Consider the following 27,747-nt stretch of genomic DNA (forward strand, 5'->3'; position numbering starts at 1 on the left):
GTTCTAAAAGCATATAATAATATTATTAATAGAACAAATGTAGTCCAGAGATATTTGTCTGTTAGGCTGCTGAAGAAACATATTGCTACGATTATTAATTGCAGGTACTAAAGGCCTACACTAGAAAATTCCAAATATACATACCAAACAAAGAGTAGATAATGATCGATTACTTTATAATCATACATAGCCTACAATGATTATATTGAATTATGATTATTATACACCGTTGTAACATCGTCACATCGTCACGCTAAACTAACGTGTTGTAGCCATATATGTATTCATATTTTTTCCGTTGGAGCGATTATTAAAATATCTACAAAAAGTGAAAGTGTTCACTTGGTGGCTCCAAAACAACTTTTATTGACGACAAGACATTTTTATTAGTCTATTTATTAATAAGTAAAGTAGCGGGCATTTCATTTTGCCCCAACCAGCATCGGTTCTAACTGGCCAAAAGATCCGTCAATCATCCCCAATCCCGCTCCTGATTGGCTGTTGGATTCCTGTGTTTAGATTGGAATGCACATCATCTGCCCATTCCCGCCTCCGCTCTGCGCCGTGAGGACTGTTTGACGCTTTCTCCGGGTATTTCCATGGTAACGGAGAGAGAGAGAGATAGAGAGACAGAGGGAGTCCAGACCAGCGGTCCAGCAGTGAAGAGGAAGTAACGCTCCGTGAGAATGGATTCCGACGAAAAGACCCCGGACCCGAAATACGGTAAGAAGCGCCCCTGTGTGTGAACGGTTCCCCTCGGTTCTCCTCGTTTTTCCTCGGTTCTTCTCGGTTCTCCTCGGTTCTTTATATTTCTCCTCAGATATGAAAACAAGGAGGAGGAGGAGGAGAATGGGTGTGGACCGCATGGGCGGTCAGGAGATATGGTTGCATCCTTTTCCTTTAGACTCGGTTCTTCTCGGTTCTCCTCGGTTCCGCTCGGTTCTTTATAGTTCTCCTCAAACATGAAAACAAGGAGGAGGTGGAGGAGGAGGAGGAGGAGGAGGAGGATGATGATGATGGGTGTGGACCCTATGGGCGGTCGGGAGAGCTGGTCGCATCCTTTTCGTTCAGACCCGAGTGTTTTCTAGGTGATTCCGTTCTTATTTCGGATTTAAATCCACATTGTTTGCCTGATTGGAGGCCTAACGGGTTAAGGCTCGTCCGTGGAGGAACATTAACGTTCTAGGATTTATACTTTATACATTATATTATCACACATTATACTCATAGCCTGCATGCAATCCACCAAACCGGATCGATACTAAGAAGATCCATCCTACTGCATGTTAAACAGCTTATCCTCTGCACTAGTATAACACATATATATAACATCTAAATAGCATCTGGGTCTAACCAGTGTCTCCCATGAAACATGTCACACCCTCCTCTGATGACACACCCTCCTCTGATGGCTGAATGGTCCCGACTAAACCCGTGTGTTGACATGAACTGTTGAGTCATGAAGTTGTTAATAACCATGCTTTTTCAAAAGCATGGTTACACACACACACACACACACACACACACACACACACACACACACACACACACACACAGGAAGACGCTAACCAAACAAAAGCCGGCTCGATTCCTCTGCTTTGCTGTTTCCAAACCTAAGCTACCACTGGTCCATGCCCCTGGTGGGTCTGGTTGTGGTGGAACACCCCCCCCCCCCCCCTCAGCAGGGGTGTGGTGGCTGGAGGGGGGGGGGGTATACGACGTGAAAGGCACCGTAGTTGTTTTCCTGCCAGCACTGATACTCTCTCCCCCTCCCCACGCGGCCTCAAAGGTCGTTAACCCTTGACCCCCCCCTTTAAACTATTTATACAAGAGGTCCGGACGCAGACATTCCTGCCCTCCTCTCCAGAGTGGCCCGCCACCGACCCACCGAGCTCCCACTGAGACACGGGGAGGAGTCGATCACCGAAACGGTGTTGAGTGACCAAAGTGTTCCGATTTAATATTTGATCGGGGAGGCATGTGGCTCAGGAGGCAGAGCGGGTTGGCTGGTAACTGGAAGGTTCCTCCTAGCATGAGAGTGTCGTCGAGGAGGTGTCCCTGAGTCCCTAACCGCCGTCGGTGTGTGTGAATGTGTGCATGAATAGGTGAATGTGAGGCAATATTGTAAAGCGCTTTGAGTGGCCACTTGTTAGTAAAGCGCGGTGTTAATGCAGTCCCTTTACCATCAGTTCTCAACAGGTAATAGCTGTGTGTGTGTGTGTGTGTGTAGTAACGCATGCAGGAACTTGTGTGTGTCTCCGTCCGCCTGAAGCCCAGCCAGCCCGGAGCCCGGAGACTCAGGGAGCAGAATCCAGCTGGTCGCAGCATGTTCTGTTCCCAACCACACACTCACACATGGACTCATGTATAACGCTAAACACTCACATAGACACTCACACACACGCGCTGTGCTGCACTGCACGCACACACACACACACACACACACACACACACACACACACACACACACACACACACACACACACACACACACACACACACACACACTGAGTTGCCTTCCATAGTCGAACATGAACACAAAAGCCGACTGTCTCTTAGAGTTTCCCCCTGATATCCCCTCCCTGATGGGGGGACGGAGGCTCGGTTGAGTCATGTGTGTGATTCATCAATACCTTTCCAAGCAGCAGTGGCAGCCTAACTCAAGCTGCCCTGGAAAATGTCCTAAATGATGGATCCTGATACGATCCCAGGGAAGGATATAGCCTGATCATGTGACAGCGTGACTCTGCTGTAAAATTCTGAAACATTCCTTTGTAAGGAAATGAAAACAAAAAGGATACTCTTGACACACATGCATGCACAGAAGGCAATCAAACACAGACAGACAGACAGACAGACAGACAGACAGCTCACTATCCCCACCCAAGTAGGTGGGCGGAGGGCCATGTCATAATCCCCCTGGATAATAATTACTGTATCACTGAGTAATGATATCATCATATCTTTTAACAAAGTCTAAATCGCTAACACACACACACACTCACACACACACACACACACACACACACACACACACACACACACACACACACACACACAGATAATGAGCAGTAGAATCTTTTATCTACTATAAACAATATTAAATGTCAATAGTAGCCATTAGCCCCCCCCATGCCCTATTCTTAATATTTACAACATTTAGAACAACAATGTTATGCCTTGTTTATCACTAGCTGGCATAGATTTGAGTTCTAAGTGTTTCCTAGATAAACTGTAGTTCAAAATGGCAAGCTTCTAGAGAACAGCAGGACCACACCCTGTTCAGCGGATAAATCGTGTCCTTGTGCTTCCTAATCGTCAGACAGCGCCAGCAGGATACACTTTAGAGGCTTTCCCCTTCAACATTCTCATGTTAAATGCAAAGCATACATTAAAACTAACCAACCTTTTGCTCAACAATATTTGCCAATTATGTGTTGTTCCATAAAATGACCAACTATTTGTGCGTTAATTGTTGTTTTCAGTAAAGCTCTTTGACTGGCAACTTACGTATGGGAGGAACTGAAATGATCCAAACCTCTCACTTTAACACAATGTTGAGGCAGCTCAAATGGTCCAGGAGGCCTTTAGTGTAGGGGTGTTAGAATCTCTGTTTCAGGGGACAGCAGAAGCATGTCAATAGTTTGCATTGTCTGCCTTATCATGGCGGGCTGGCGGCCTGTCGCAAGGCAGAGAATGTGGGCAGGCCAGGGTTTAGCTGAGACGAAGGATGGCTTAACTCTCACACATCAAACCAGAGACAATGTGGGCAGGCCAGGGTTTAGCTGAGACGAAGGACAGCCTAACTCACACACATCAAACCAGAGAGATGTATGTGCCAGTCCTTAGTGGAGTGAAACAGATTGTCAAGGTTCAAAAGGTCATTGTATTTTTGTACGATTTTAAATTATCTTTGTTGTACATGGGGAATGGGTTAACCTAACTCTTAGGTTAACCCAACCACTCTTAGGTTAACCTAACTCTTAGGTTAACCCATTGCACTTGGTTCAATGAACATCCTTACTGTACTGACAGCGATACATTGTTGTTTCTCTTTCTTCTGACAAATGTACTTGTTGTAAGTCACTTTGGATAAAAGCATCTGCTAAATGCCCTAAATGTAAATGTAGATTATTTGTTTTTTGGCAGCTAGCACCTGTCACTTTCTGTTCTCTATTTTCAGTTTAGTCTGTATTTTGCAGCTTTCCTGTATGGTTTAGTAGTTTGAACAGCTGCTGTAGCTCTATGGCTAATGTCAGTTTTCTTAGAGAGAGTGCCTCTCTCTGGTGAACCTTTCTATACTTCAACGCTTGACCTGACTGTTGAAGATGAACACACACAGATTAAGCCTGTAATGACTAGAATTATGTCAACTACTGTTTTCACTCTACAGAGAGAGGGGGACAAATAATTGTCCCTGGGCCAAAAATAAGAGATAGTAAACATGTCATTAGAAGATAATAGAAAAGGAGATCCTCATTGAGGTTTTATTAAGAAAGAAGAAAGAAAGAGAATACAGGAAGTGAGTATTTTGGGGGTGTTGGTGGTGAAAGACAGAGGCTGTCAATACAGGAAGGAGACGTTTAACGGGCCACATAGCTCAGAGAAGTCAACACAAACGGTTCAAATCAAGCCCAACAGGAGCAGTAGCATGACGAGGGACAGACGGAATGGTACTGTAATGTTTTCTCTCTTTCTTCCCGTTGTTCTGAACCAGTGTGTGATGCGAGCTGCCTGTTTTATCTGTAAGCCTGCGTGCTGACACTGTGGCGGTAGTCGTATCTAACACCCCAGTTTCCTCTTACGAGGCGGCGTGTTACTGCTGCCACCTCGTCTTTGTGTGGCAGGGCTGAGCCATGTTACACCGACACCCAGCCGCCTGCCAGGGCAGTGAGTCACCTTACACTGTCTTACCGTCACCCCGAACGGGGAGGCAGGCAGGCACACGCGAGCTGCCCTGTCGCCGACTAGCTGCTGAATCTCCCATCATCCTACTACTCTTCGGAAATAACTACGTCCAGAATGTGTAGAAAGAATAATAATGTCTCAATCTATCCGGGTCGCCTGATGATGACAACCAACACATTTTACATTTTGCATTTACATTTAGGGCATTTAGCAGACGCTTTTATCCAAAGAGACTTACAATAAGTACATATGTCTGAAGAAAGAAAGAGAACAGCAATTTTTCGCTGACGGTACAGTAAGGATGTTCATAGAACCAAGTGCCAAGCACTAACAATCGCTAGGTTAACCCATCCCCTGTATATAACAGAGATAGCTAGGATAAGACGCTATACAAAATGCTAAGTACTATTTTTAAATGCAAGGACGTAAAACATACAATGAGTGTGTACATACAAGTCCCCTTAATGCAGGGGACGTAATGTTTTTGTCCTCTATTCCCGCAGAATCCATTTCCTCTTTGGGGTGATGGGATTTTGTGGTGTGGCCCGCCGGTGATGTCATCACATCACAGACGGCCAGACTTTAGTTGTGGGCTGATGTTGTTGCTCTGGCTCGTTTCCATGGCGGCCGGGCACCGATGGCAGGGGAGTCACCGGGGGCCATTTTGTGGGGTTGCTATGCCAATCTGGTGATTGAATCCTGGCCTTTTGCCATGACAATATGTCTTTAAATGGCGCTCTCCTTTTAAGTATGTGTGTTCCTATCCAGGTACAGTATGCGTTGAAAGGCCTCTATACATACTGTTTATTTGTGTTTGTGGTTTTGTTTGTTAGATGAGTTAGAATATCATAAGGTAAATTGTACTTATATAGTGATTTTCTATCCAGTGGCCACTCAAAGCACTTTACAATATTCTCTAACATTCACCCATTTATACACACATTCACGGCGGAGTCAACCACGCAGGGCGACAGCCAGCTCGTCATGAGCAGTCAGGGTGAGGCGTCTCGCTCAGGGACACCTCCACACTCAGCTAGGAGGAGCCGGGGATCGAACTAGCGACCTTCCGGTTACCAGCCGACCCGCTCTACCTCATGAGCCACATGCCGCCCCATATTATAATCTTTGTCATCTTTCAGAGTGTGCGATGGAAACGGGGGAAAGTCTGAAATAGGTTTTGTGGACTCCTTTGACACCGTTGATTAATTTATGCGTATCTGTTCTCGCCAACAGGAGAGGCCAGGAAGTTTGATGCAAACTTCAAGGGACCGATCCACAACAGGTGAGCGGTCTCATGTTTCAGGAGCTAAACAGAGCGAGTCTCTCCCGGTCGTGTGTCTGTCCTCCCTCCTCCACCCCAGTGCTAACATCACTCTGTGTGTCTGTCCTCCCTCCTCCATTACTAACATCACTCTGTGTGTCTGTCCCTCCTCCTCCATGGCTAACATCACTCTGTGTGTCTGTCCCTCCTCCTCCATTACTAACATCACTCTGTGTGTCTGTCCCTCCTCCTCCACCCCATCACTAACATCACTCTGTGTGTCTGTCCCTCCTCCTCCATGGCTAACATCACTCTGTGTGTCTGTCCCTCCTCCTCCATGGCTAACATCACTCTGTGTGTTTGGACCTCCAGGGGCTGTACCGATGTCCTCTGCTGTATCCTCTTCATCCTCTTCCTGTTCGGATACTTCGCCGTGGGCATCCTGGGTAATGATGATGATGATGCTGATGATGGTGATGATGGAATGTTTTGTCACCGTGGAGGTGATCACGAGAGTGTAGATGGTGTCACCCACTCAGGACTCTCAGTGCTTCTTGCACATCGATTTGACTGATCTCCAGTTCACCCTGCTACATATTATTAACCCAATGACAAACAAACAGAGACAGACAGACAGACAGACAGACAAAGAGAGAGACAGACAGACAGAGAGACAGACAGACAGACAGACAGACAGAGATACAGACAGACAGACAGACAGACATACAGAGAGACGACAGACCGATGTATAACCAGCTGACTCCGGTATGCTCTGGTTTTGTCCCCCCCCCCCAGCGTGGTCCCAGGGCGACCCCAGGAAGGTGATCTACCCCACGGACAGCAGGGGGCAGTTCTGTGGGCAGGCCGGGACTCCTCTGGAGTGAGTACTCTCTCCAGGCCCCGTCTCTCACCTCCACCAGATCCTAACCCCCGCGGGACGCTTTGATTATCTCCCCCGGCGGCCTCTGACTGGAAGCTCAGCTTAGATCTACAGCTTAGTGCGGCCGTATGATAACCAGATTGTTACCGTGTGTGTCGTCTTTGAGTTGTATCTCTATGGTGATGAAATGAAAGATGTCGATTCATTATTGATACCCTCCTTTATCGTTTGAATCAATGATCCAGAGATAGAAAGGTCTTTTGAGTTGATCAGAGGTAAAGACGTCCTCTGTGTTTGATTAGCTTGTAGCATTTTAGCATGTATTGCTCTTATTAACTTATTATTATTACTTCCTCTTATTATCGTAACAATAATCTTTCCCATATCTCTGTCTTATTGCAGTATGTGTAAGACATGTCTGTCGGTTTAAACTGAATCAGTGGGATTCAATACAAAGCTTAACCTCGATGATGCCATGAAATAAGGGTGTGGTCTGGGGGAAGGATGAAGCCTATTGGCTACTTGATTTCCAGCCATACGGTACTGGCTCGATTCCCTGATGCCCGCATCCATTAGCGTAGTGCCGCACCCCGATCTGCTTAGTGACTAGACATGGAGTCATCAGGGAAGCACAGCGTAAACACACTGTCTCTCCCCCCCTCACTCTTGTCTCTCCCCTATCCCTCACACTCTCTCCCCTCTCACTCCCCTCTCTCTCCTCTCTCACTCCCCCGTCACTCCCCTCTCACTCCCCCGTCACTCCCCTCTCTCTCCCCTCTCTCTCCCCCGTCCTTCCCCTCTCTCTCCCCCGTCTCTCCCCTCTCTCTCCCCTGTCTCTCCCCTGTCTCTCCCCCGTCCCTCCCCTCTCTCCCCTGTCTCTCCCCTGTCTCTCCCCTGTCTCTCCCCTCTCTCCCCTGTCTCTCCCCTGTCCCTCCCCTCTCTCCACTCTCTCTCCCCTCTCTCTCCCCTGTCCCTCCCCTCTCTCCCCTGTCCCTCCCCTCTCTCCCCTGTCTCTCCCCCGTCTCTCCCCCGTCTCTCCCCTGTCTCTCCCCTCTCTCTCCCCTGTCTCTCCCCTGTCTCTCCCCCGTCCCTCCCCCGTCCCTCCCCTCGCCCGCCCCCGTCCCTCCCCCGTCTCTCCCCTCTACAGGAAGAAGCCTCTGCTGTTCTACTTCAACATCCTGAAGTGTGCCAGCCCCCTGGTGCTGCTGGAGTTCCAGTGTCCCACCACACAGGTCAGACCCCCCCCCCCCTCCCACCCTGAACTAGCCCCTGCCTGCTCCCATACAGCTGGTCAGACCCCCCCTCGTACCCTTAGCCGACTCTCATACAGCGATGGTTCAGAGATATGCTTATAATCCATGTGAGGGACGGCCTCCTTGTCTCTGGTCTGATGGTTCAGCTCTTTCTGTATCACACTGACATGTAGAAGGTGTTAAAAAAGATGGCAATTTTGATGAGGATGATGATGATAATAATAGACTCTACATAGCCTCCCCCCTTACCCCCCCCATACCCCTCTTACGCACTTATTGTATGTTATATTGTATGTAGCATCATGTAGTATCTTATCCTAGCTATTCTTGTTGTATACGGGGAATGGGTTAACCTAGTGATTGTTAGTGCTTGGCACTTGGTTTATGAACATCCTTACTGTACCCACAGAGATATATGTTTCTCTTTCTTCTGACCAATGTACTTATTGTAAGTCACTTTGGATAAAAGCGATCTCACCAAATGCCCTCAATGTGAATGTAAATGACAAAAACATACCTCAGACTTACTTACTTAGTTCAACCACTACCTCTAAAATACGCTAAGGATCGTCTGCGTCTTGTTAATAATGTCCTAACGTGTCCTTCGCGGTTCGCAGCTATGCGTGGAAACCTGTCCTGATAAGCACCTCACCCTGCTCAAGGCCAAGCTGAGCTTCAACAAAAAGGAGCAGGACTATTACAGGAGTTACTGTAAGGAAGGAACCAACTTCACCAAGATGGTAAGGCAGCCCCTCAGTACCACAGCGTCTCCAGTCGGGCTGTGCAATTAATCACATTTTGATCATGATTTCGATTTTTGGGTCAGACGATCTCCAAACGAACATAATCGAGTTGAAACAATTCTTTTTTGTTTTATTCATTAATTGTTTGACAGAAATAGCAGAACAGCTGGATATGTATTTGTACATTATTTTATATTTTAAGCTCTTCCCCCTCTGTGTGTTCACAGAGCGCCCCTGATATCCTCAAGGAAGGACTCTGTCCGGCCATGCTCATCCCAAGCCAAGCATGTGAGTCACCAGCACCACATCCACCAATCACGTGCTGTTGTCAGGCACTTCTTCACACCCTGCTGGGAAACACACAGCATGCCCCACGGCGTGGGGCCGTATTTAATGGGGTACTACTGTACCCATAAGACTGGCACCTTTTCATAACTTTATGTGCTTTTTGTGTTTTTCTGGGTTATTTTGGAGAGCTGACACGGCACTCCTCAGTTCACTGTTTATAAGCATATATATATATATAACGCTGTATTTGAATAATGCATTAATAGGACACACACACACACACACACGTATGTAATATATATATAAAAGCATTATTTAAATACAGCTTTCAATGTTTATGTGTAAGTGGCTCAGTATCATCTTTTATTAAGGAACACAAAGCAGACACACAACCTGTCTCACCCACAACCAGTCTCACCCACAACCAGTCTCACCCACAACCAGTCTCACCCACAACCAGTCTCACCCACAACCAGTCTCACCCACAACCTGTCTCACCCACAACCAGTCTCACCCCCAACCAGTCTCACCCACAACCTGTCTCACCCACAACCAGTCTCACCCACAACCAGTCTCACCCACAACCAGTCTCACCCACAACCTGTCTCACACACACCCAGTCTCACACACAACCAGTCTCACCCACAACCGGTCTCACACACAACCGGTCTCACACACACCCAGTCTCACACACACACCCAGTCTCACACACACACCCAGTCTCACCCCCTGCTGTGGCCTCTGTCTCCGCCCAGTCACCCGCCGCTGCCTGCCCGCCCTGGGCACCCTGAAGGGCGTGGTGGTGGTGGGCGGGAACGAGACTTCCCTGGTGGACAACGCCGGCGACCAGGTCAACGCCACGCAGCTGTTGGACGCCGCCAAGTGAGTGACAGCCCGTTCGGCCCCTCCCCCTCTGGTTCCATTGGTCCTGGTGGGATCTCACTAAACCATATTTTAAATGACGCGCGTCGCAGGAAGTCCAACCTGGTGGTGGAAGCGCGGCAGGTGGCCATGAGGATCTTTGAGGACTACACCGTGTCCTGGTACTGGATCCTGCTGTGAGTCGCCGTGGTTACCGTCAGTATCAGGGTCTTACACCACAACAGTGTTGCCATGTTAACCGGCAGGGAGTCAATGGTATAAATAATTAACTCACTGCTGATTAATTGTGCCTTTGACTACACAGTGCTGAATGGGTTTTAAGACACACGCCTTAAAACCCATTCAGCACGTCTAAGTCAAAGTGTGTCAAAGTCACTAACGTGTAACGGCTGGGTGAGCAGCAGGGGAAAAAGGACTCAAAAGCACAACTCGGGAGGCTAAAGTCTGAGTAGAAAGAACGGTCTTTACTAGCGGATAGGTCGGTACACGGGAGATCAGTCTTAGATCAGGCAAACAATCCGGCAGGGAGAAGACGGTGAACGATGTAGTCGGGAGGAAAACGGGCAGGTATCAGAAAACCGGGAACTGTAAATATCAGTCGGAAAATGCTGGGACGCTTGGTACAGAGAACAAAGATGAACTGGCACAGAGCGAGGGAAACACACTGACTGAATACACTAGGAGGGGAATGTTGATGAGGGACAGGCAGAAACAATTAAAGTGAGTGAGGACAAAGTACGAGAAACATGGGGACAGGGAGTGAAATAACCAACGAAGGGGGCGAGATGTGGCAAAGCATTCTTCCTGTGCTGAATAGGTTTAAGGCGTGTCTCACTGTGGTTTAAGGCGTGTCTCACTGTTCTCCCCCTCCTCTTCCTCCTAGGGGCCTGGTGATAGCGATGGTGGTCAGCTTCATCTTCATCGTGCTGCTGCGGTACCTGGCCGGGGTCATGATCTGGGTCATGATCGTCCTGGTCATCCTGGTGATCGGCTACGGTAAGGGTTCCCATGGCAACCTGTCGGAGCGTCAAACACCAGACGCTCCGACAGGACCTCCAACCTCATGTTTCTGGATGTATCGTTCCCTTCCTGAAGGGACGTTGATGATTCCCTGTGCTTTGTGACCTCAGGGATCTTCCACTGCTACATGGAGTTTGCCAGTCTGAAGGGGACGCCCGGAGCGGACGTGACCATCAAGGACCTGGGCCTGCAGACGGACTTCTCCATCTACCTGCAGATCAGACAGACCTGGCTGGCCTTCAGTAAGCACACGGGAACACCTCCACCCACCCAACACCACCTCACACACCCAACACCCCTCAAACCATACCTCACATCCAACCACACACCCCTACCCCCCTAATCAAACCCTACGTCACGTCCACCCACCACCACCCAATCAAACCCTACGTCACATCCACCCACCACCACCCAATCAAACCCTACGTCACATCCACCCACCACCGCCCAATCAAACCCTACGTCACATCCACCCACCACCGCCCAATCAAACCCTACGTCACATCCACCCACCACCACCCAATCAAACCCTACGTCACATCCACCCACCACCGCCCAATCAAACCCTACATCACATCCACCCACCACCACCCAATCAAACCCTACGTCACATCCACCCACCACCACCCAATCAAACCCTACGTCACATCCACCCACCACCACCCAATCAAACCCTACGTCACATCCACCCACCACCACCCAATCAAACCCTACGTCACATCCACCCACCACCGCCAAATCAAACCCTACGTCACATCCACCCACCACCACCCAATCAAACCCTACGTCACGTCCACCCACCACCACCCAATCAAACCCTACGTCACATCCACCCACCACCACCCAATCAAACCCTACGTCACATCCACCCACCACCACCCAATCAAACCTCCAGTCTGTTTGTTAGCGTACAGCCTCTTAGCGTTAGCGTTAGCCCCCTGTCTTAGCGTGTTAGTGTAAGCGTAAGCACCCTGGACTGTCTTTGTCTTTTGTCTTTTGTCTTTGTAATGTGGTCATCTGCTCTGTTCTCCCCAGTGATCATCCTGGCCATCGTGGAGGTGGTCATCATCCTGCTGCTCATCTTCCTCAGGAAGAGGATCCTCATCGCCATCGCGCTGATCAAGGAAGCCAGCAGGTCAGTCTGCAGCACGCAGTCACACCCCTGTGTATGAGGAGGAGCGTTGCAATTATTGTATGTCGTTACGTCCTGGCACTTAAAAATATAACTTTGTGTAGCATCTTATCCTAGCCATCTTTGCGGTGTACGGGGAATGGGTTAACCTAGTGATTGTTAGTGCTTGGCACTTCTATGAACGTCCTAACTGTACCGAGTTATATTGTTGTTTCTCTTTCCTCTGACAAATGTACTTATTATAGGTCGCTTTGGATAAAAGCGTCTGCTAAACGCCCTCAATGTAAATGTAGGAGGTCTGTCTGAGCAGGTCCCATACTGACTGGTTGTGTTCCTCTCCCAGTCCAGTGGAGCAGGTCTCATACTGGTTGTGCTCCTCCTCTCCCAGTCCAGTGGAGCAGGTCTCATACTGGTTGTGCTCCTCCTCTCTCAGGGCGGTGGGCCATGTGATGTCCGCTCTCTTCTACCCACTGCTGACCTTCTCTCTGCTGGCCATGGTGATCGCCTACTGGGCCGTCACCTCCATGTATCCTTCAGCCATTACCCCGGTGTCTGTCTGTCTGACTGTCTGAATGTCTCTCTGTCTGTCTGTTGGTCTGACTGTCTGTCTGTTTCTCTGTCTGTCTGTCTGTCTCTCTCTGTCTGTCTGTCTCTCTCTGTCTGTCTGTTTCTCTTTCTGTCTGTCTGTCTCTCTCTGTCTGTCTGTCTGTCTGTCTCTCTCTGTCTGTCTGTCTGTCTCTCTCTGTCTGTCTGTCTGTCTGTCTGTCTGTCCCGGCAGAATGAGGAGGGTCAGAGGGCTGTCTTTCTCTCTGTCTGTTTGTCTGGCGGTCTGTCTGTCGGTCTGTCTGTCTGTTTGTCTGTCTGAGGACTGTCTGTCTGTCTGTGGGAGGTCGTGGACGGCCTCCACCGCTCCTGTCTGCGTTTCCTGAGCCCCCTCCTAGGCCTGCACGATAAATCGTTATAAAATCGCGATCTCGATTCACCCTGTGCGCAATTTAAGTTTTAAATTACTTTGATTCTCTTTTTTTTTTATGAGCCGACTGACACACGGTAGACAGTGTTGTGTGTAACGCGTTAGGTAACTACTTGTTCATGTACTTGTTCAAAGTCAAGTTACACGTAACTACTGAAAATATGGTACGCCTATATATGGGAAAATACTAACGAAACTAAACGTTCCTTTTTCAATTTGCAGTTCCTTTTTCAATTACTTTTACAACACATTACTTTTACGGGACGTAGACCGACTCATTTCACGGATTCCTTTAAGACCAGGTTGCCTTAATTACATCTGTCGCATATTTAAGGTGAAAACTAAATGTCAATGGAAAGATGCGGTGGTTGCAAAAAGTATTTCGATCGCTTATTAAGTTCACTCGTTATACGTTCCACTTATAATGGTTTATTCGTTTCCCAGTATCATTTCCTTAATTTAGAAGACAGTTTTGTTCATTTTTTAATTGTGAAATAAATAAAATGCAGTGCAGCGCAACGCAGATGTCAGCACAACGCAGACATCTATTACTGACAGCTTGCACAATGCGACCCCATACCCACGTAACTCCAGTAGGAGTAATGAAATAACAGACGCAATTGCTTACCATCTAGCAAAAGATATGGTTCCAATAAACACAGTAGAATGTGACGGATTTCGAAAGATGATCCATACATTGGACAAATGCTACTCAATACCCTCCCGCAACTATTTTTCATCCGTTGCATTGCCATCAGAAAGTGCGGGCTGTAGTCGAGGCAGAAGTGCAGGAAGCGGATTATTTTGCAGCAACGACTGATTTATGGTCCAGCCGAACCATGGAACCGTACATGAGCCTAACTGTCCACTTCATTGCGACTGATTTCGCCATGAATAAACATTACATTTCGTGAGAAAAAAAAATCGTGGCAGAGAATCGCGATATCAATTCTAAACTAAAACATCGGATTCATATTTTTCCCTCGAATCGTGCAGGCCGACCCCCTCCTTGCTCCTCTAGTGTCTGTGTTCCCTTCTGTACTTCCTGTACCTTTCCCTAACGGCTGGTGTCAGCTTCCTGTCCACGTCCAACGAGCAGGTGTACAAGGTGTTCAACACCAGCGCCGGGGAGTTCACCAGGGACACCTGCGACCCCAAGGTCAGGCACGCCCCTCCACTTCCCCGGAATATCGCCCCCCCCAATATTTAGAGAGACTGTAATGTGGTTAAGGGCTATACAAATAAAAATTTAACTTAATTCAATCATCAATGTAAAGCCCACTTGTGATGTCATGAAAACACAGGAAGAGGCCGGTTTTCAAACGGCTTGTAACGGCTGATCACACTCACACCTGGCGGCGTCATGACATCACCCCTTTAAAAACAACACATCCTGACCCCCCCCCCACCGTCTGACTCCCCCCCCCCACTCCCAGACCTTCAGCGCCTCCAACCTGACGACGGGCGACGAGGCCGAGTGCCTCTTCGCGTTCTACGGCGGCGAGACGCTCTACCACAAGTACCTGATCGTGCTGCAGTTCTACAACCTCTTCCTCTTCTTCTGGTGCGCCAACTTCGTGACGGCGCTGGGCCAGGTGACGCTGGCCGGGGCCTTCGCCTCCTACTACTGGGCCTACAAGAAGCCCGACGACATCCCCGCCTACCCCATCTTCGCCTCGCTGGGCCGGGCCCTCAGGTGAGGCCCCCAACGCCCGGGGAACCATTTGGTTGTACTTGACCGTTCTTTGTTCATGAAGGCCGTTGAGAGCGGGCTCTGTTTTTCAATGATGCCCTGATCACAACGTACGATAAACACAGAAACACAAATGTAAAATAGATTTAAACAGTAGGTCAAACCACCGGAACAACATTTCAATACATATAAATAATACAATGGGACAGTTAAGATTTTTAAGCTATTTAAAACAAGAGCAATCCCTATTTAATGCGACTTCAATCCTCCTCTTGAACGTCTCCATTGAGACAGATCGCTGTATCGAGTCCGGAAGTCTATTCCATCTGTCAGGAGCATCAAAGCTAAAAGCATTCTTTCCTGAGTTGCTATTGGTGCGTGGAATGACAAAGTCTAATGTGTGAGTGAGAGCCAGTTTGATGTGATGGATTGGTAGAATTTAGCAGTGAAGATGGGTACAGAGGGAGCCTTCCACAACGATGGAGATGTGGTCGCTTCGGTTTGGTTCAGCCGCCTCGGTTTTGGGTCGGCTCAGCTCAGCAGGTAGAGCGGGTTGGCTGGTAACCGGAAGGTTGCTAGTTGAACCTCCTAACTGAGCCTCCTCGTGGTTCTGCAGGTTCCACACGGGCTCCCTGGCGTTCGGCTCCCTGATCCTCTCCCTGGTGCAGATCGTCCGGGTCCTGCTGGAGTACCTGGACCACAAGCTGAAAGGTCTGAGTCCGCCGTCGTCGTGACGGTCCCCTCGGTGGTTCCTCAGTCACCAGGAACCGTCTCCAGAACGGGGCTGAGGCTGACGTTGGTGTTTCCCCCTCCGTCCTCAGGTGCGCAGAACCGGTGTGCCAAGTTCATCCTGAGCTGCATGAAGTGCTGCTTCTGGTGCCTGGAGAAGTTCATCAAGTTCATCAACAGGAACGCCTACATCATGGTGAGGTCACCGGCCGCCAGAACCATTAGGCATCAATGATCTCACCGGTGATGTCACGGAGCAGCAACGACGGGGCGGCATACGGCTCAGGAGGTAGAGCGGGTCGGCTGGTAACCGGAAGGTCGCTAGTTCGATCCCCGGCTCCTACTAGCTGAGTGTCGAGGTGTCCCTGAGCGAGACGCCCTCACCCTGACTGCTCCCGACGAGCCGGCTGTCGCCCCGCGTGGTTGACTCCGCCGTCAGTGTGTGAATGTGTGCATGAATGGGTGAATGTGAGGCAGTAATGTAAAGCTCTTTAAGTGGCCACTGGTTAGAAAAGCACTGTATAGTAAAGCAGTCCAGTTCTTTACGAGGATGTCCTGTTTTCCAGATCGCCATCTACGGTAAAAGCTTCTGCCCCTCGGCGAGGGACGCCTTCTTCCTCCTCATGAGGAACGTCATCCGGTAGGTCAGAGGTCAAACCATGGACGCCGTTGTCATAGCGTTTACCAGGGTATCATCAGCCTCCTCACCCCATGTCGTGATGCCGTCCTGGTTACAGGGTGGCCGTGTTGGACAAGGTGACCGACTTCCTCCTCTTCCTGGGGAAACTCCTCATCGTCGGAATCGTCGGTATGGACTCTACAGTTTTACATCTGCAGTCACGTCTCTACGCCGTGAGAGTTCTGTTTGTCTCACCCCCCCCCCCCCACCCGTGTCTCCATGCAGGGATTTGCTCCTTCTTCTTCTTCTCTGGAAGGATCAAAGTTGTGGAGGAGACCGCTCTGTCTCTCAACTACTACTGGGTCCCCATACTGGTGAGGGAGACCACTGTCCTTCCCCCAGGTGTCCTGGGTACAGGGCCATGTTGACACTAGACTATGTCACTGGAGTACTAGATTAGTATGTTAATGTGTGTATATCAAGTGGTATTATAGGATAGAAATGTACATCACTTATGTTGCTGGTATGTGCCCGCATGGGGCTCAGGAGGTAGAGCGGGTCGGCTGGTAACCTGAAGGTTGCTGGTTCGATCCCCCCGGCTCCTCCTAGCTGAGTGTTGAGGTGTCTCTGAGCGAGACAACCTCACCCTGACTGCTCCTGACGAGCTGGCTGTCGCCCTGTGTGGCTGACTCCGCCGTCAGTGTGTGAATGTGTGCATGAATGGGTGAATGTTGGGCAATATTGTAAAGCGCTTTGAGGGGCCACAGTTTAGAAAAGCGCAGTATAAATGCAGTCAGTTTATGTTCTGCTGCTGCAGTTCGCCACACCAGCCAGCGTTCAACTAGCAACAGGGAAATGACATCGCAGCCAGGGAAATCTTGTCGTATACTGCAGAGATTGAGCTGTAATCATACCTCCATGGAGGAGGTCTTGGATCACATCCCCGTGTGTCTGTGCTCCTAGACGGTGGTGGTGGGCTCCTACCTCATCGCCCACGGCTTCTTCAGCGTGTACGCCATGTGTGTGGACACCCTCTTCCTCTGCTTCTGTGAGTAACCTCGCCTCGCCCGCCTGGACGGCTGACGTCTCAGATAACGATATCTCTGTGTGCCGCACGCTTCATTAATCACTCGATTGATCTCAAGTCTTAACCGCTGCTTCTCTCTCTGCTGTGTGACTGACCGGTCTCTCTTCTCTGATCTCTCCCTTTTGTTCACGTCACTTTCCCGCCTCTCATTTCACACTCACGCCCATGTTTTTCTTTTTCCATGGTTTTGCTTTTTTGTTGTTATTTTTGTCCGTCGACTCCCAAACTCACATCGGCTCAATCAAACACACACAAACACACGAAAACACACACAAACACACACACATACACGTGCAAACACACACAAACACGCACAAACATACACACACACACACACACACACACACACACACACACACACACACACACACACACACACACACACACACACACACATAAAACACCAAAACAAGGCGAGGACCTGGAGAGGAACGACGGCTCGTCGGAGCGGCCGTACTACATGTCCCCGGAGCTCCACGAGATCCTCTCCAAGGCCATGAGGCCGGAGGAGACGCCCGCCGACAGCCAGGGGGACGGGGGCAGCCCGGGGGAGGAGGAGACCCCCCTCAGCCAGGAGGACTCGGAGGTCCAGCTGAAGCACCAGGCCCTGCTCACACAGGACAACGAGCAGGAGACGCTCCTGAAGACCGACGCTGAAGCACCTCCTGCAGCCGCAGAGGAAGAGGAGGAGGAGGAGGAGGAGAAGGAGGAGAAGGAGGAGAAGGAGGAGGAGAAGAGTGAAGAGAAGGCTGATCCGAAGCAGGAGGCTGAGAAGAAAGAAGCAAAGGTGGAAGAGGCAGAGGAAGAGATCGAATCGCAGGAGGAGGTGAAGGCCAAGGAGGAGGTGAAGGCTAAAGAGGAGGAGGTGGCGGCGGCGACGGAGAAAGAAACAAGCGAGGAGAAGAAAGATGAGACCGGAGAAGTCGAGCCTGTGGCCTCGACCAAGCAGTAGGGTCACGTGACTGGTGTGAGTGAGCGGGAGAGGAGTTAATTATACATGACGAGCTTGGCAAAAAACGTACGGGAATAAAAAAGAGGGTTTATATGCATGTGCTCAGCGGCACAGCTCCGCCTGACGCCTTGTGGTCGGACCTAGCGGGCGAAGGTGGCGCTACAGTACGCGCCAACATAGAAGGTGTCTGCTCGGTGGATGTGTGTGTGAGCCTGTGGCCTGCTGTCCCCTCGTTAGAGCGGGTGTCTCCGTGTGAGCGCCCCGGTGCGTCGCTGTAGCTTTGACATGTTTGGTTTATCGCGCCGGAGAGTGAGACCGGACCGTTGGTGTTTATATCGTGAAAAAAAACAAAAAACGTGTAGAACTTTTTGCAAAACGCTGAACCTGTGCCTGACTTTACTATCATACACACATCCTGACCCCCGTCGCCACGGCAACGGGGGCACCTCAGAAACCACCGCATACCGGGTTTTACAGAGAACGCATCTCTTATCGAGAGGAGGTCTTTCCACTGTTTACAACACACTACCAGCTAATGCCAAATGGTTATAATCAAATTTGATAGACCGTATACACACTTTTCTTTTTGTCCCGTGGGACTGAAACGTATCAGCAGTTGTGTGTGTGTGTTTGTGTGTGATGTTTGTACTATTTCTGCGGCCTTGTGTGGGTCGCAGCTCGTTGACTTACTGCGATCACCTGTATTGTTTTACTGCACTCTTGCCTTGGTCATTGCGATGGGGATAAGGGATTGTTTCTGCAACGATGCAACCATAGCGACCTCTCTGACTTTCTAATTCCCGTTGTTCACTGATCATTGTTGCCCTGCCCTCTCTGTGTGTGTCTCTCTCTCTCTCTCTCTCGCTCTCTCTCTTCCCTCCTTCCTGTTCTCTCTCACTGCTGCATGCTGGGTAATATCGCCTTCGGAGTTCTTTGCTACTAACAGCCGACGTCCGTGGATGCCTTTGTACCTTTCTCTTGTTAGTTAGAAACGTGAATGTCGTAGGAAGTAGATCTTTTCGGTAATAACCGGTGACATTCCATATTTATTGGATGTAGTTATTGATTAAAGGTGATTGAATAAACCAAACACGAACTGTTCTGTTATGAGAGAAGCACAAAAAAAGTCGACAGCCATCTGCAACAGGTGAGACGTTCAGCTTGATCTAACGCACACAACTGATACACACTGCTATGCTATTAGTTAACACACAACTACACAACACTACAGACCTAGGGCTACTGTAGCAGTAGGCGTAGTGTGTGAGACCTGCTGTAGCATTAGCTCGTAGCAGCGTGGCCATGTGACCTGGCCTACTGACGTCCTCCTCTCCGTGTCCCAGGTGAGGACCTCGAGCGCAACGACGGGACGGCGGAGCGGCCGTACCTCATGTCCAACAACCTGCTGAGCATCCTGAAGAAGAACAACGAGACCACCAAGACCGTGGACTAAGAGAGAGAGAGAGAGTGTGTGTGTGTGTGTGAGAGAGACTATGAGAGTGTGAGAGTAAGAGATAGTGTGTGTGTGTGTGTGTGTGTGTGTGTGTGTGTGTGTGTGTGAATAAAATAGTGTGTCTGTTTCTGTGTGTGTGTGTGTGTGTGAGTAAGAGTGTGTGGTTGTGTGTGTGAGTAAGATAGTGTGTGTGTGTGTGTGTGTGTGGTTTGTGTGTATAAGAGTGTGTATGTGTCGGTGGTGTTTAGTATGCATGTTTATATGCGTGCAAAACAGGACAAATGCAAAGATCTCTTGAATGCTGTATATAGGGTATCATTTTTGCAATGCTTTAAATCAAAATGGGATATAGTATCTTACAAAGTATTACAGCAATACCTAACATCGCTTTGAAGTAATTTATGTGTTATTTTGTCTGATTTTTATGTTTTCTGAAAGCCTATATGCTGTATCATGCTCAGTATTTACACTTTGAATAGACTGTTGAGGAACAGTTATGAAATGGAAAGGTAACACGTTAAAAACTTCAGAAATTAATGTTTCCTCATGCTAATGTTATGAATCTTACACCTAAGTGTCTTAAGTCTTTAGCTGTTGTGCATTCAGCATTGTGCGTTTGTGTTTTCAGCAAATTAACAGAAAACAGCAAATTAAGTTACTCTTTGGCCTTTGTTTCAGTGCCATGAAACTAAGATACCGAGCTAAACTAAGTAAAGTGTAATGATAAATGATCACATGTCTGTCAGACTCATTTCTAAATCTTGAACCAAAGTTGTTGCGTTAATATTTTTTAAAAGTTTATGATAATAAAAGTGTTCAGGTTGATGATGCTCGTGTGTGTTTCTGTGTGTGTGTTTGAGTAAGAGAGTGTGTGTGTGTGTGTGAGTAAGAGTGTGTTTGTGTGTGAGTAAGAGTGTGTGTGTGTGTGTGTGTGTGTGTGTGTGTGTGTGTGTGAGAGAGAGAGAGAGAGTAAGAGAGTGTGTCTTTGTGCACATTAATCTGGTTGCCTGCCTGGTTTCAGTGTATTAGTTGCAAGGCGACCTTCTGGTTGGCTGGTTAAAGTGTACCGGTTGCTAGGCGACCTTAAAGCTTCCACCAGGGGGTTTCCAACTGCAGGTTGAAAAGTTCGTTTTGCGATTAGTTATATTATCCATCGCTATTTTCATACAGTATAGTAACCAACATGCCATTAAACGCGGAGGCCATGAAGCCGCCTTTGCACGACCAGATCACGGAGATGCAGCGGAAGATCCAGCTGCTCGGTGAGTCCACATATTAACCATGTTACTGACTGGCTGTTACTGACTGTTTTAGTGGCCTCCGGCGTCTGTGTCCTGCCAATGTGTTTCATCCTGCTAGGCTGACTTCGAAGGCATGTCTGCAACATAAACACGATGTTCTCCAAGCATTCCTGGTTTTCATCTGCTGGCTTTATCTCATTAAGTGTGGTTGAGTTGAACAGCCGTGGGGATTATGATATGGGGGGTTTGTAGTGCATGATCCAAAGACACAAACTGGTTGAAATAAAGCAATAAATTACATTCTTTCATGCTTTCGATTTAATAAATCTATTTATCACAAGTTACAACCATGTTACGAGTCAAAAAATCAATTAGTTTTTTTGAGTATAATAACGAGTTTGACCGCCAGAGGGAGACAGAACCGCCTACTACGAGAGCTCCCAGGCCACCATCCACAAGAACAGGGAGTCCATCCTGCTGATGAGGCAGGAGAACAAGAGGCTGCACCGGAAGGTGGCCGAAAATATGTGTGTGAGTAGTAAAGTATAATATAGACATAATATTAGCAATCATTCATGTGGAAAATAATGGTAAAAAGAAAAATATATATTGACAATCACTGAAGAAATAACAATTCTGGTGATAAAGAGGCCTTTGTCACCCCACGCCCCTCTTATGCACTTATTGTATGTTGTACGGCCTGGCACTTAAAAATAGTACCTAGTTGTGTAGCCTCTTATCCTAGCTATCTCTGTTGTTTACGGGGGATGGGTTAACCTAGTGGTTGTTAGTGCTTGGCACTTGGTTCTATGAACATCCTTAATGTATCGACAGTGATATATTGTAGTTCCTCTTTCTTCTGACAAATGTACTTATTGTAGGTCGCTTTTGATAAAAGCATTAATGTAAATGTAAATGTTATGAGTTGTTATCTTCCTCCTCCTAGGGTGACGAGCATGTGATCAAAGAAGCCTTCCACGACAGAGGTCCAGAGAAGGAGGCCTACCGCAAGATGTCAGGGCAGGTGAGATTGAGTGTAAAGTGTTTGAAAAATTCAAATTGTGAGATCTGCATATTGTATTGTGATGTATTACGTAGAAATTGCATTGCTATAAATGATCTAAAGTATATCTTTGCAACAAAAAACAGACAGGAACAGACTTCCTATCCGTCTGTTCCTAGACACACTCTCTCTCTCTCTCTCTCTCTCTCTCTCTCTCTCTCTCTCTCTCTCTCTCTCTCTCTCTCTCTCTCTCTCTCTTCTCTCTCTCTCTCTCTCTCTCTCTCTCTCTCTCTCTCTCTCTCTCTCTCTCTCTCTCTCTCTCTCTCTCTCTCTCTCTCTCTCTCTCTCTCCTCTCTCTCGTTCTGTTCCTATGAAGGAGTTTTAAGATTCTCAATTCTAGTCAAACATTTTTTACTTTTCCCTTTCTCCTGCGGTCTCTCTCTCTCTCCTATTGTCCATGAGTGCCCCTAACCACCTGACCCCCCGCTCCTAGGCGGCCATCACGAAGGTGGAACAGAAGGTTTTGCTAAAGATGAAACGCCTCAACGCACTAAGACACGCCACCAAGACCAGCCGCGACCGGCTGGAGGAGCTGAAGCTGCAGTACCAGAGGCTGAAGCCAGAGGGCGCCAAGTCCCCGTCCACTAACGCCGCGGCGGGGCAGACAGGCGACAATGCAAGGGTAGATGAACGGACATTACCCAAGCTGTGGTACATGACCAAAGCTCGGCAGGTCTTATAGGAACACTCGGTTCCACTAACTGCCAACTTGACTTTTGATTATTATTTCATTAATTAAAGCTGAAAACATGAATCCCCGGCCCTGATACACGTTTTATACAGCGTGAGACACACACCGTCTAAACGCACGCAAGCACACACACACACACACACACACACACACACACACACACACACACACACACACACACACACACACACACACACACACACACACACACACACACACACACACGCATGGTACACGCATGGTAACACGGTGTGCTTGTGATTGTGTTGTCTCTAAATGCAGAAGCTGCACTTCCTGGAGAACAGTCTGGAGAAGGCCCAGGTGAAGAACCAGGGGGCAGAGCATGTGATGAAAGGCTACGTCACTCTGAAGAACCACCTGCAGGTGGGTTCACCCCAGTGGTGGGCAGGTGGGTTCTGTGTGACCTGACCCCCTGACCCCCTGACCTCCTGACCCCTGTGTCTCCTTACCCCTGACCCTTGTGTCATAACATAAGGGGTATTTTAGTCCTGAATCTCTCGTGTGGTTCTGGTTTTGCGTCTCCTTATTCAGCAGCAGGGTTGTGTTAAAGTTTCCATGGCATTGGAATGTTCCGTATGATTCCGTCTTCTGCTCTCCATTAAAGACATTTTTGTTTCATCGCCGCTTCATCTGTCAACAGTGAGATGTCACAGGCCTTAAGCAATGTGTTTACAAAGAAAATGTTAACCCACAATAACATAATAATAAAAATTCAACATCTATACTGCCCTGACAACATATATATTACTTGAGATACAGACTGTCTCTCTCTCTCTCTCTCTCTCTCTCTCTCTCTCTCTCTCTCTCTCTCTCTCTCTCTCTCCCTCCCCCCCTCTCTCTCTCCCCCCTCTCTCTCCCCCCCTTCCCCCCTCTCTCTCTCCCCCCTCTCTCCCTCTCTCCCCCCCCTCTCTCTCCCCCCTCCCCCTCTCTCTCTCCCCCCTCTTTCTCCCCCCCTCTCTCTCTCCCCCCTCTCTCCCCCCCTCCCCCTCTCTCTCCCTCCCCCCCCTCCCCCCCCTCCCCCTCTCTCTCTCTCCCTCCCCCCCTCCCCCCCTCTCTCTCCCCCCCTCCCCCTCCCTCTCTCCCTGCAGGATGAGAGCCTGACCTTCCAGGGTCAGCTGGACCGCCTGGAGGAGGACATCCTGAAGGACCGGGCGGAGCTCCACAGCCTGCGGGTCATGAACGGCGACGCCCAGCTGTCCAAGGAGGCCTCCAAGGTCAGCAGGCCCCCCGCCCACAACACTGCACACCCGGCATCTTTGTATTATCGTAGAGATGTTACGATACCGTTTTTTTCTTCCCGATATTGATTCCGATTCCTGAATTTGAGTGTCGGCCAATACCGAGTATATTCCGATACGGAATCTAGCATCGTGACTACTAACAGCACTGGTTCTTATTGAAGGGTTGTCTTACGATGGCCGCAATGTAAAGTCGTATAGCTTTTTTTCAAAACTGGATCATTTACATTTATAATCTATAATTATAATAATACATTTGTATTCTTGTAGTTAAGCGTGAGCATCCATGTTTTTCCAACTTGGTAGCTCTAACGTACGTAGGTCGGAGATGGCGCGTTTTCCGTTCCGACTTCCCACCTCCGACCGTAAACGAACGCAGCATAACACCGTAGTGTTGGTGATGTTCTCTGCCTGTGTGGTAAAGGAGGTTATCGGTATGGGAGCAACTCTAACTATTGGTATTATTTTATAGGCCGGCTTAGCGCAGGAGTCAGAGCGGGTTGGCTGGTAACCGGAAGGTTGCTAGTTCGATCCCCGGCTCATTTACTTTGCACGGGGCGCTCTCGAAATACATCGTGGGTCAATCCGTTCCATCGGCTCCTGCGTCAAACAGTTGAGAAATTAAAACTTTTCAGGCAGCGACGGATCCGTCGGCCAATCAGATCACATTACCCATACGTCAGACATGCCCTCCCGTCATCCGTGGACGGACGTGCACAGTGTGAACGCGGCGTGAACGTTGTGCTTTGTGTTTCCCTCCGGTCCACTAGGCGGAGCTGCAGCAGCTGGAGGACCTGCTCTTTAAGGAGCGTAAGGAGCGGGAGCGCGTCGTGGCCTCCTACAGGAAGCAGGTGGAGGAGCGCAAGGCCCTGATGGACAAGGCCGACCGCAGGGTGAGGCCCACACCACAGGCAGGGTGCATGATGGGATCTGTAGTGCGGTGGCCTGTTAGTCCCTACAAACGGACAGGGTGCATGATGGGATATGTAGTGCAGTGGCCCCTCTCTAACAAAGAGACATTGATTGTTTTGAGATCCATTATTTAGTTAGTCACGCCCACCTGTGATGTCAGACGAGGCAGATTTTTATCTTATAACGGCTGATCACACTCACACCTGGTGGCATAACATGTCACCTTTAATATTCAGTCGTCGATCAGAAACCTCCCTGAGAGACCAACGCTGAGTTCCCGTAGAGAAGCTCTCTGCAGTGCTGAGTGACCTAACGCCCGCGGTCTCCGCGGTAACGCTGAGCGGCCTCATCCCCCACGGTAACGCTGAGCGGTCTCCGTGGTAACGCCCGCGGTCCACTGCGCTAACGCAGATTGGTCTCCGCGGTGACGCCGAGCAATCTCATCTCCGCGGTACCGCTGAGCGGTCTCCGCGGTAACACTGAGCCGTCTCCGCGGTAACGCCGAGCCGTCTCATCTCCGTGGTAACGCTGAGTCTGGGTCTCCGTGATAACCCCCCCTTCCGGCCCCCCCCAGGCCCAGAAGGCGCCCCTGCAGCCCGCGGAGCTGAGCGGCGAGGCCCAGCGCAGCCTCACGCGGGCGGGCGGCGAGGAGGAGTGGGACGGCCCCACGCTGGAGGACGCCCTCCAGAGCATCAAGGAGGCCACCGGCGTCACCAGCGTCCACGTACGTACGGAAGAGAGGGGGGGGGGGGGGGCATGGGGAGGGGGAGGAGTGTGGCCATGGCAACGCATCGGGCGTGGGGAGGGGGAGGAGTCCTGAGAGACGATGGAGGCCAATGACGCACACCGTCCAAAGGAACATTGAAGATAAATAATAATAGATGAAGATGAATGATCATGTTTGAATGATTAAATAATATTAGATAAGGATAAATAAAAATATATAAAGGATTATTTAATAATAATAGATAAAGATAAATGATAACAGATAAGTCATTAAATATTTATAGCTAAAGCGTCTCCCCACATTAAGGTCTTAGTTGGCGGTTAGCTGTACTGAAGCTAACCAAAGCTAGCCTCCTGCCCCCTGCAGGAGATCGTGGAGCGCTTCATCGCCCAGGGGGGGTCCCAGACGCACCTGGAGGACATGAAGGAGGTCAACAAGGAGGCGCTGCTCCGGCTGAAGGAGGAGAAGGAGGCACTGCAGCAGAGCTTCCAGGACATTAAGTACTCTGGAGAGGCGAAGCGCTCCAGGTTCACCTTAAATACACACATGATGTCAGAGTTAGCATGGGGGCTAGTTAGCATGGTGGATAGTAAGCTGGGGCTAGTTAGCTGTGGCTAGTTTGCTGTGAAGCTACCTTCTCTCTCTCTCTCTCTCCCTTACCCTCCCTGTCTCACCCCCTCTATCTCACCCTCTCGCTCCTCCCCCTCTCTCTCTCCATCGCTCTCCCTCACTGTCTCTCGCTCACCCTCTCTCTCGCTCACCCTTCCTCACCTTCTCTCCCCCTCCTCCCCCTCTCTCCCCCCCCCCCCCCCCCCAGCGGGAGGCAGGAGCTGGGGGAGAGTGAGCAGCGTGTGCGGGGGGCGGAGCGGCGCTGCGATGAGGCCAGTGAGCGTCTGGATTGGCTGCTGAGGACGCTGAGCACCGCCCGGGCCGGGCTGGAGCACCTGGCAGACAAGCTGCAGCACATCCCCCTGGTGAGGACCACCTCACACACTACTGACCCTACTGCCCCCTAGTGAGGACCACCTCACACACTACTGACCCTACTGACCCCCTGGTGAGGACCACCTCACACACTACTGACCCTACTGACCCCCTAGTGAGGACCACCTACACACACTACTGACCCTACTGACCCCCTGGTGAGGACCACCTCACACACTACTGACCCTACTGACCCCCTGGTGAGGACCACCTCACACACTACTGACCCTACTGACCCCCTAGTGAGGACCACCTCACACACTACTGACCCTACTGACCCCCTAGTGAGGACCACCTCACACACTACTGACCCTACTGACCCCCTGGTGAGGACCACCTCACACACTACTGACCCTACTGACCCCCTGGTGAGGACCACCTCACACACTACTGACCCTACTGACCCCCTAGTGAGGACCACCTCACACATACTACTGACCCTACTGACCCCCTGGTGAGGACCACCTCACACACACTACTGACCCTACTGACCCCCTGGTGAGGACCACCTCACACACTACTGACCCCCTGGTGAGGACCACCTCACACACTACTGACCCTACTGACCCCCTGGTGAGGACCACCTCACACACTACTGACCCTACTGACCCCCTGGTGAGGACCACCTCACACACTACTGACCCTACTGACCCCCTAGTGAGGACCACCTCACACACTACTGACCCTACTGACCCCCTAGTGAGGACCACCTCACACACTACTGACCCTACTGACCCCCTAGTGAGGACCACCTCACACACTACTGACCCTACTGACCCCCTGGTGAGGACCACCTCACACACTACTGACCCTACTGACCCCCTGGTGAGGACCACCTCACACATACTACTGACCCTACTGACCCCCTGGTGAGGACCACCTCACACACACTACTGACCCTACTGACCCCCTGGTGAGGACCACCTCACACACTACTGACCCCCTGGTGAGGACCACCTCACACACTACTGACCCTACTGACCCCCTGGTGAGGACC

The 27,747-nt window shown here is 49.8% G+C and overlaps 2 protein-coding genes across 3 annotated transcripts in view; both read left to right on the top strand.

Annotated features, from left to right (window-relative positions):
- Positions 1–579: 579 nt before the first annotated feature.
- On the top strand, positions 580–20,650 carry LOC311340151 (choline transporter-like protein 2). 2 transcript variants are annotated; one of them, XM_084465025.1, is made up of 22 exons: positions 580–723; positions 6,142–6,190; positions 6,542–6,615; positions 6,965–7,049; positions 8,197–8,281; positions 8,920–9,042; positions 9,273–9,333; positions 10,089–10,215; positions 10,308–10,391; positions 11,099–11,211; positions 11,346–11,477; positions 12,271–12,370; positions 12,801–12,893; positions 14,415–14,499; positions 14,777–15,036; positions 15,650–15,744; positions 15,855–15,958; positions 16,329–16,402; positions 16,500–16,570; positions 16,667–16,755; positions 17,345–17,429; positions 19,764–20,650. In XM_084465025.1, exons 1-22 carry the CDS (start codon positions 687–689, stop codon positions 19,871–19,873), a joined length of 2,136 nt encoding a protein of 711 aa, XP_084321151.1. In that variant the 5' UTR covers positions 580–686; the 3' UTR covers positions 19,874–20,650. The 2 variants fall into 2 exon arrangements, with proteins under 2 accessions (XP_084321151.1, XP_084321152.1); XM_084465026.1 differs by lacking the exon at positions 580–723 and adding an exon at positions 4,569–4,673.
- Positions 20,651–21,056: 406 nt separating this feature from the next.
- Positions 21,057–27,747, top strand: part of odad3 (outer dynein arm docking complex subunit 3) — a gene marked incomplete at its 5' end in the record, with an annotated part of 9,228 nt that continues 2,537 nt past the window's right edge. The window contains 10 exons of the mRNA XM_084465505.1: positions 21,057–21,135; positions 21,524–21,645; positions 22,061–22,138; positions 22,611–22,799; positions 23,151–23,252; positions 23,978–24,103; positions 24,898–25,020; positions 25,614–25,763; positions 26,133–26,293; positions 26,584–26,740. Of these exons, the coding sequence (XP_084321631.1) occupies positions 21,057–21,135; positions 21,524–21,645; positions 22,061–22,138; positions 22,611–22,799; positions 23,151–23,252; positions 23,978–24,103; positions 24,898–25,020; positions 25,614–25,763; positions 26,133–26,293; positions 26,584–26,740 (1,287 nt within the window). The remainder of the gene's footprint in view (positions 21,136–21,523; positions 21,646–22,060; positions 22,139–22,610; positions 22,800–23,150; positions 23,253–23,977; positions 24,104–24,897; positions 25,021–25,613; positions 25,764–26,132; positions 26,294–26,583; positions 26,741–27,747) is intronic.

Source organism: Micromesistius poutassou (assembly GCF_964030765.1).
Source record: "Micromesistius poutassou genome assembly, chromosome: 3".
NCBI classification, from domain to species: domain Eukaryota; kingdom Metazoa; phylum Chordata; class Actinopteri; order Gadiformes; family Gadidae; genus Micromesistius; species Micromesistius poutassou.

Bases quoted from the DNA above. Each gene is read 5' to 3' on its own strand.
- LOC311340151 (XM_084465025.1), top strand. From the start codon at position 687: ATGGATTCCGACGAAAAGACCCCGGACCCGAAATACG. The intron at 8,282-8,919 runs GTCAGACCCCCC...CGCGGTTCGCAG, and splicing joins TCCAGTGTCCCACCACACAG to CTATGCGTGGAAACCTGTCC. The intron at 17,430-19,763 runs GTGAGTAACCTC...TCCGTGTCCCAG, and splicing joins CACCCTCTTCCTCTGCTTCT to GTGAGGACCTCGAGCGCAAC.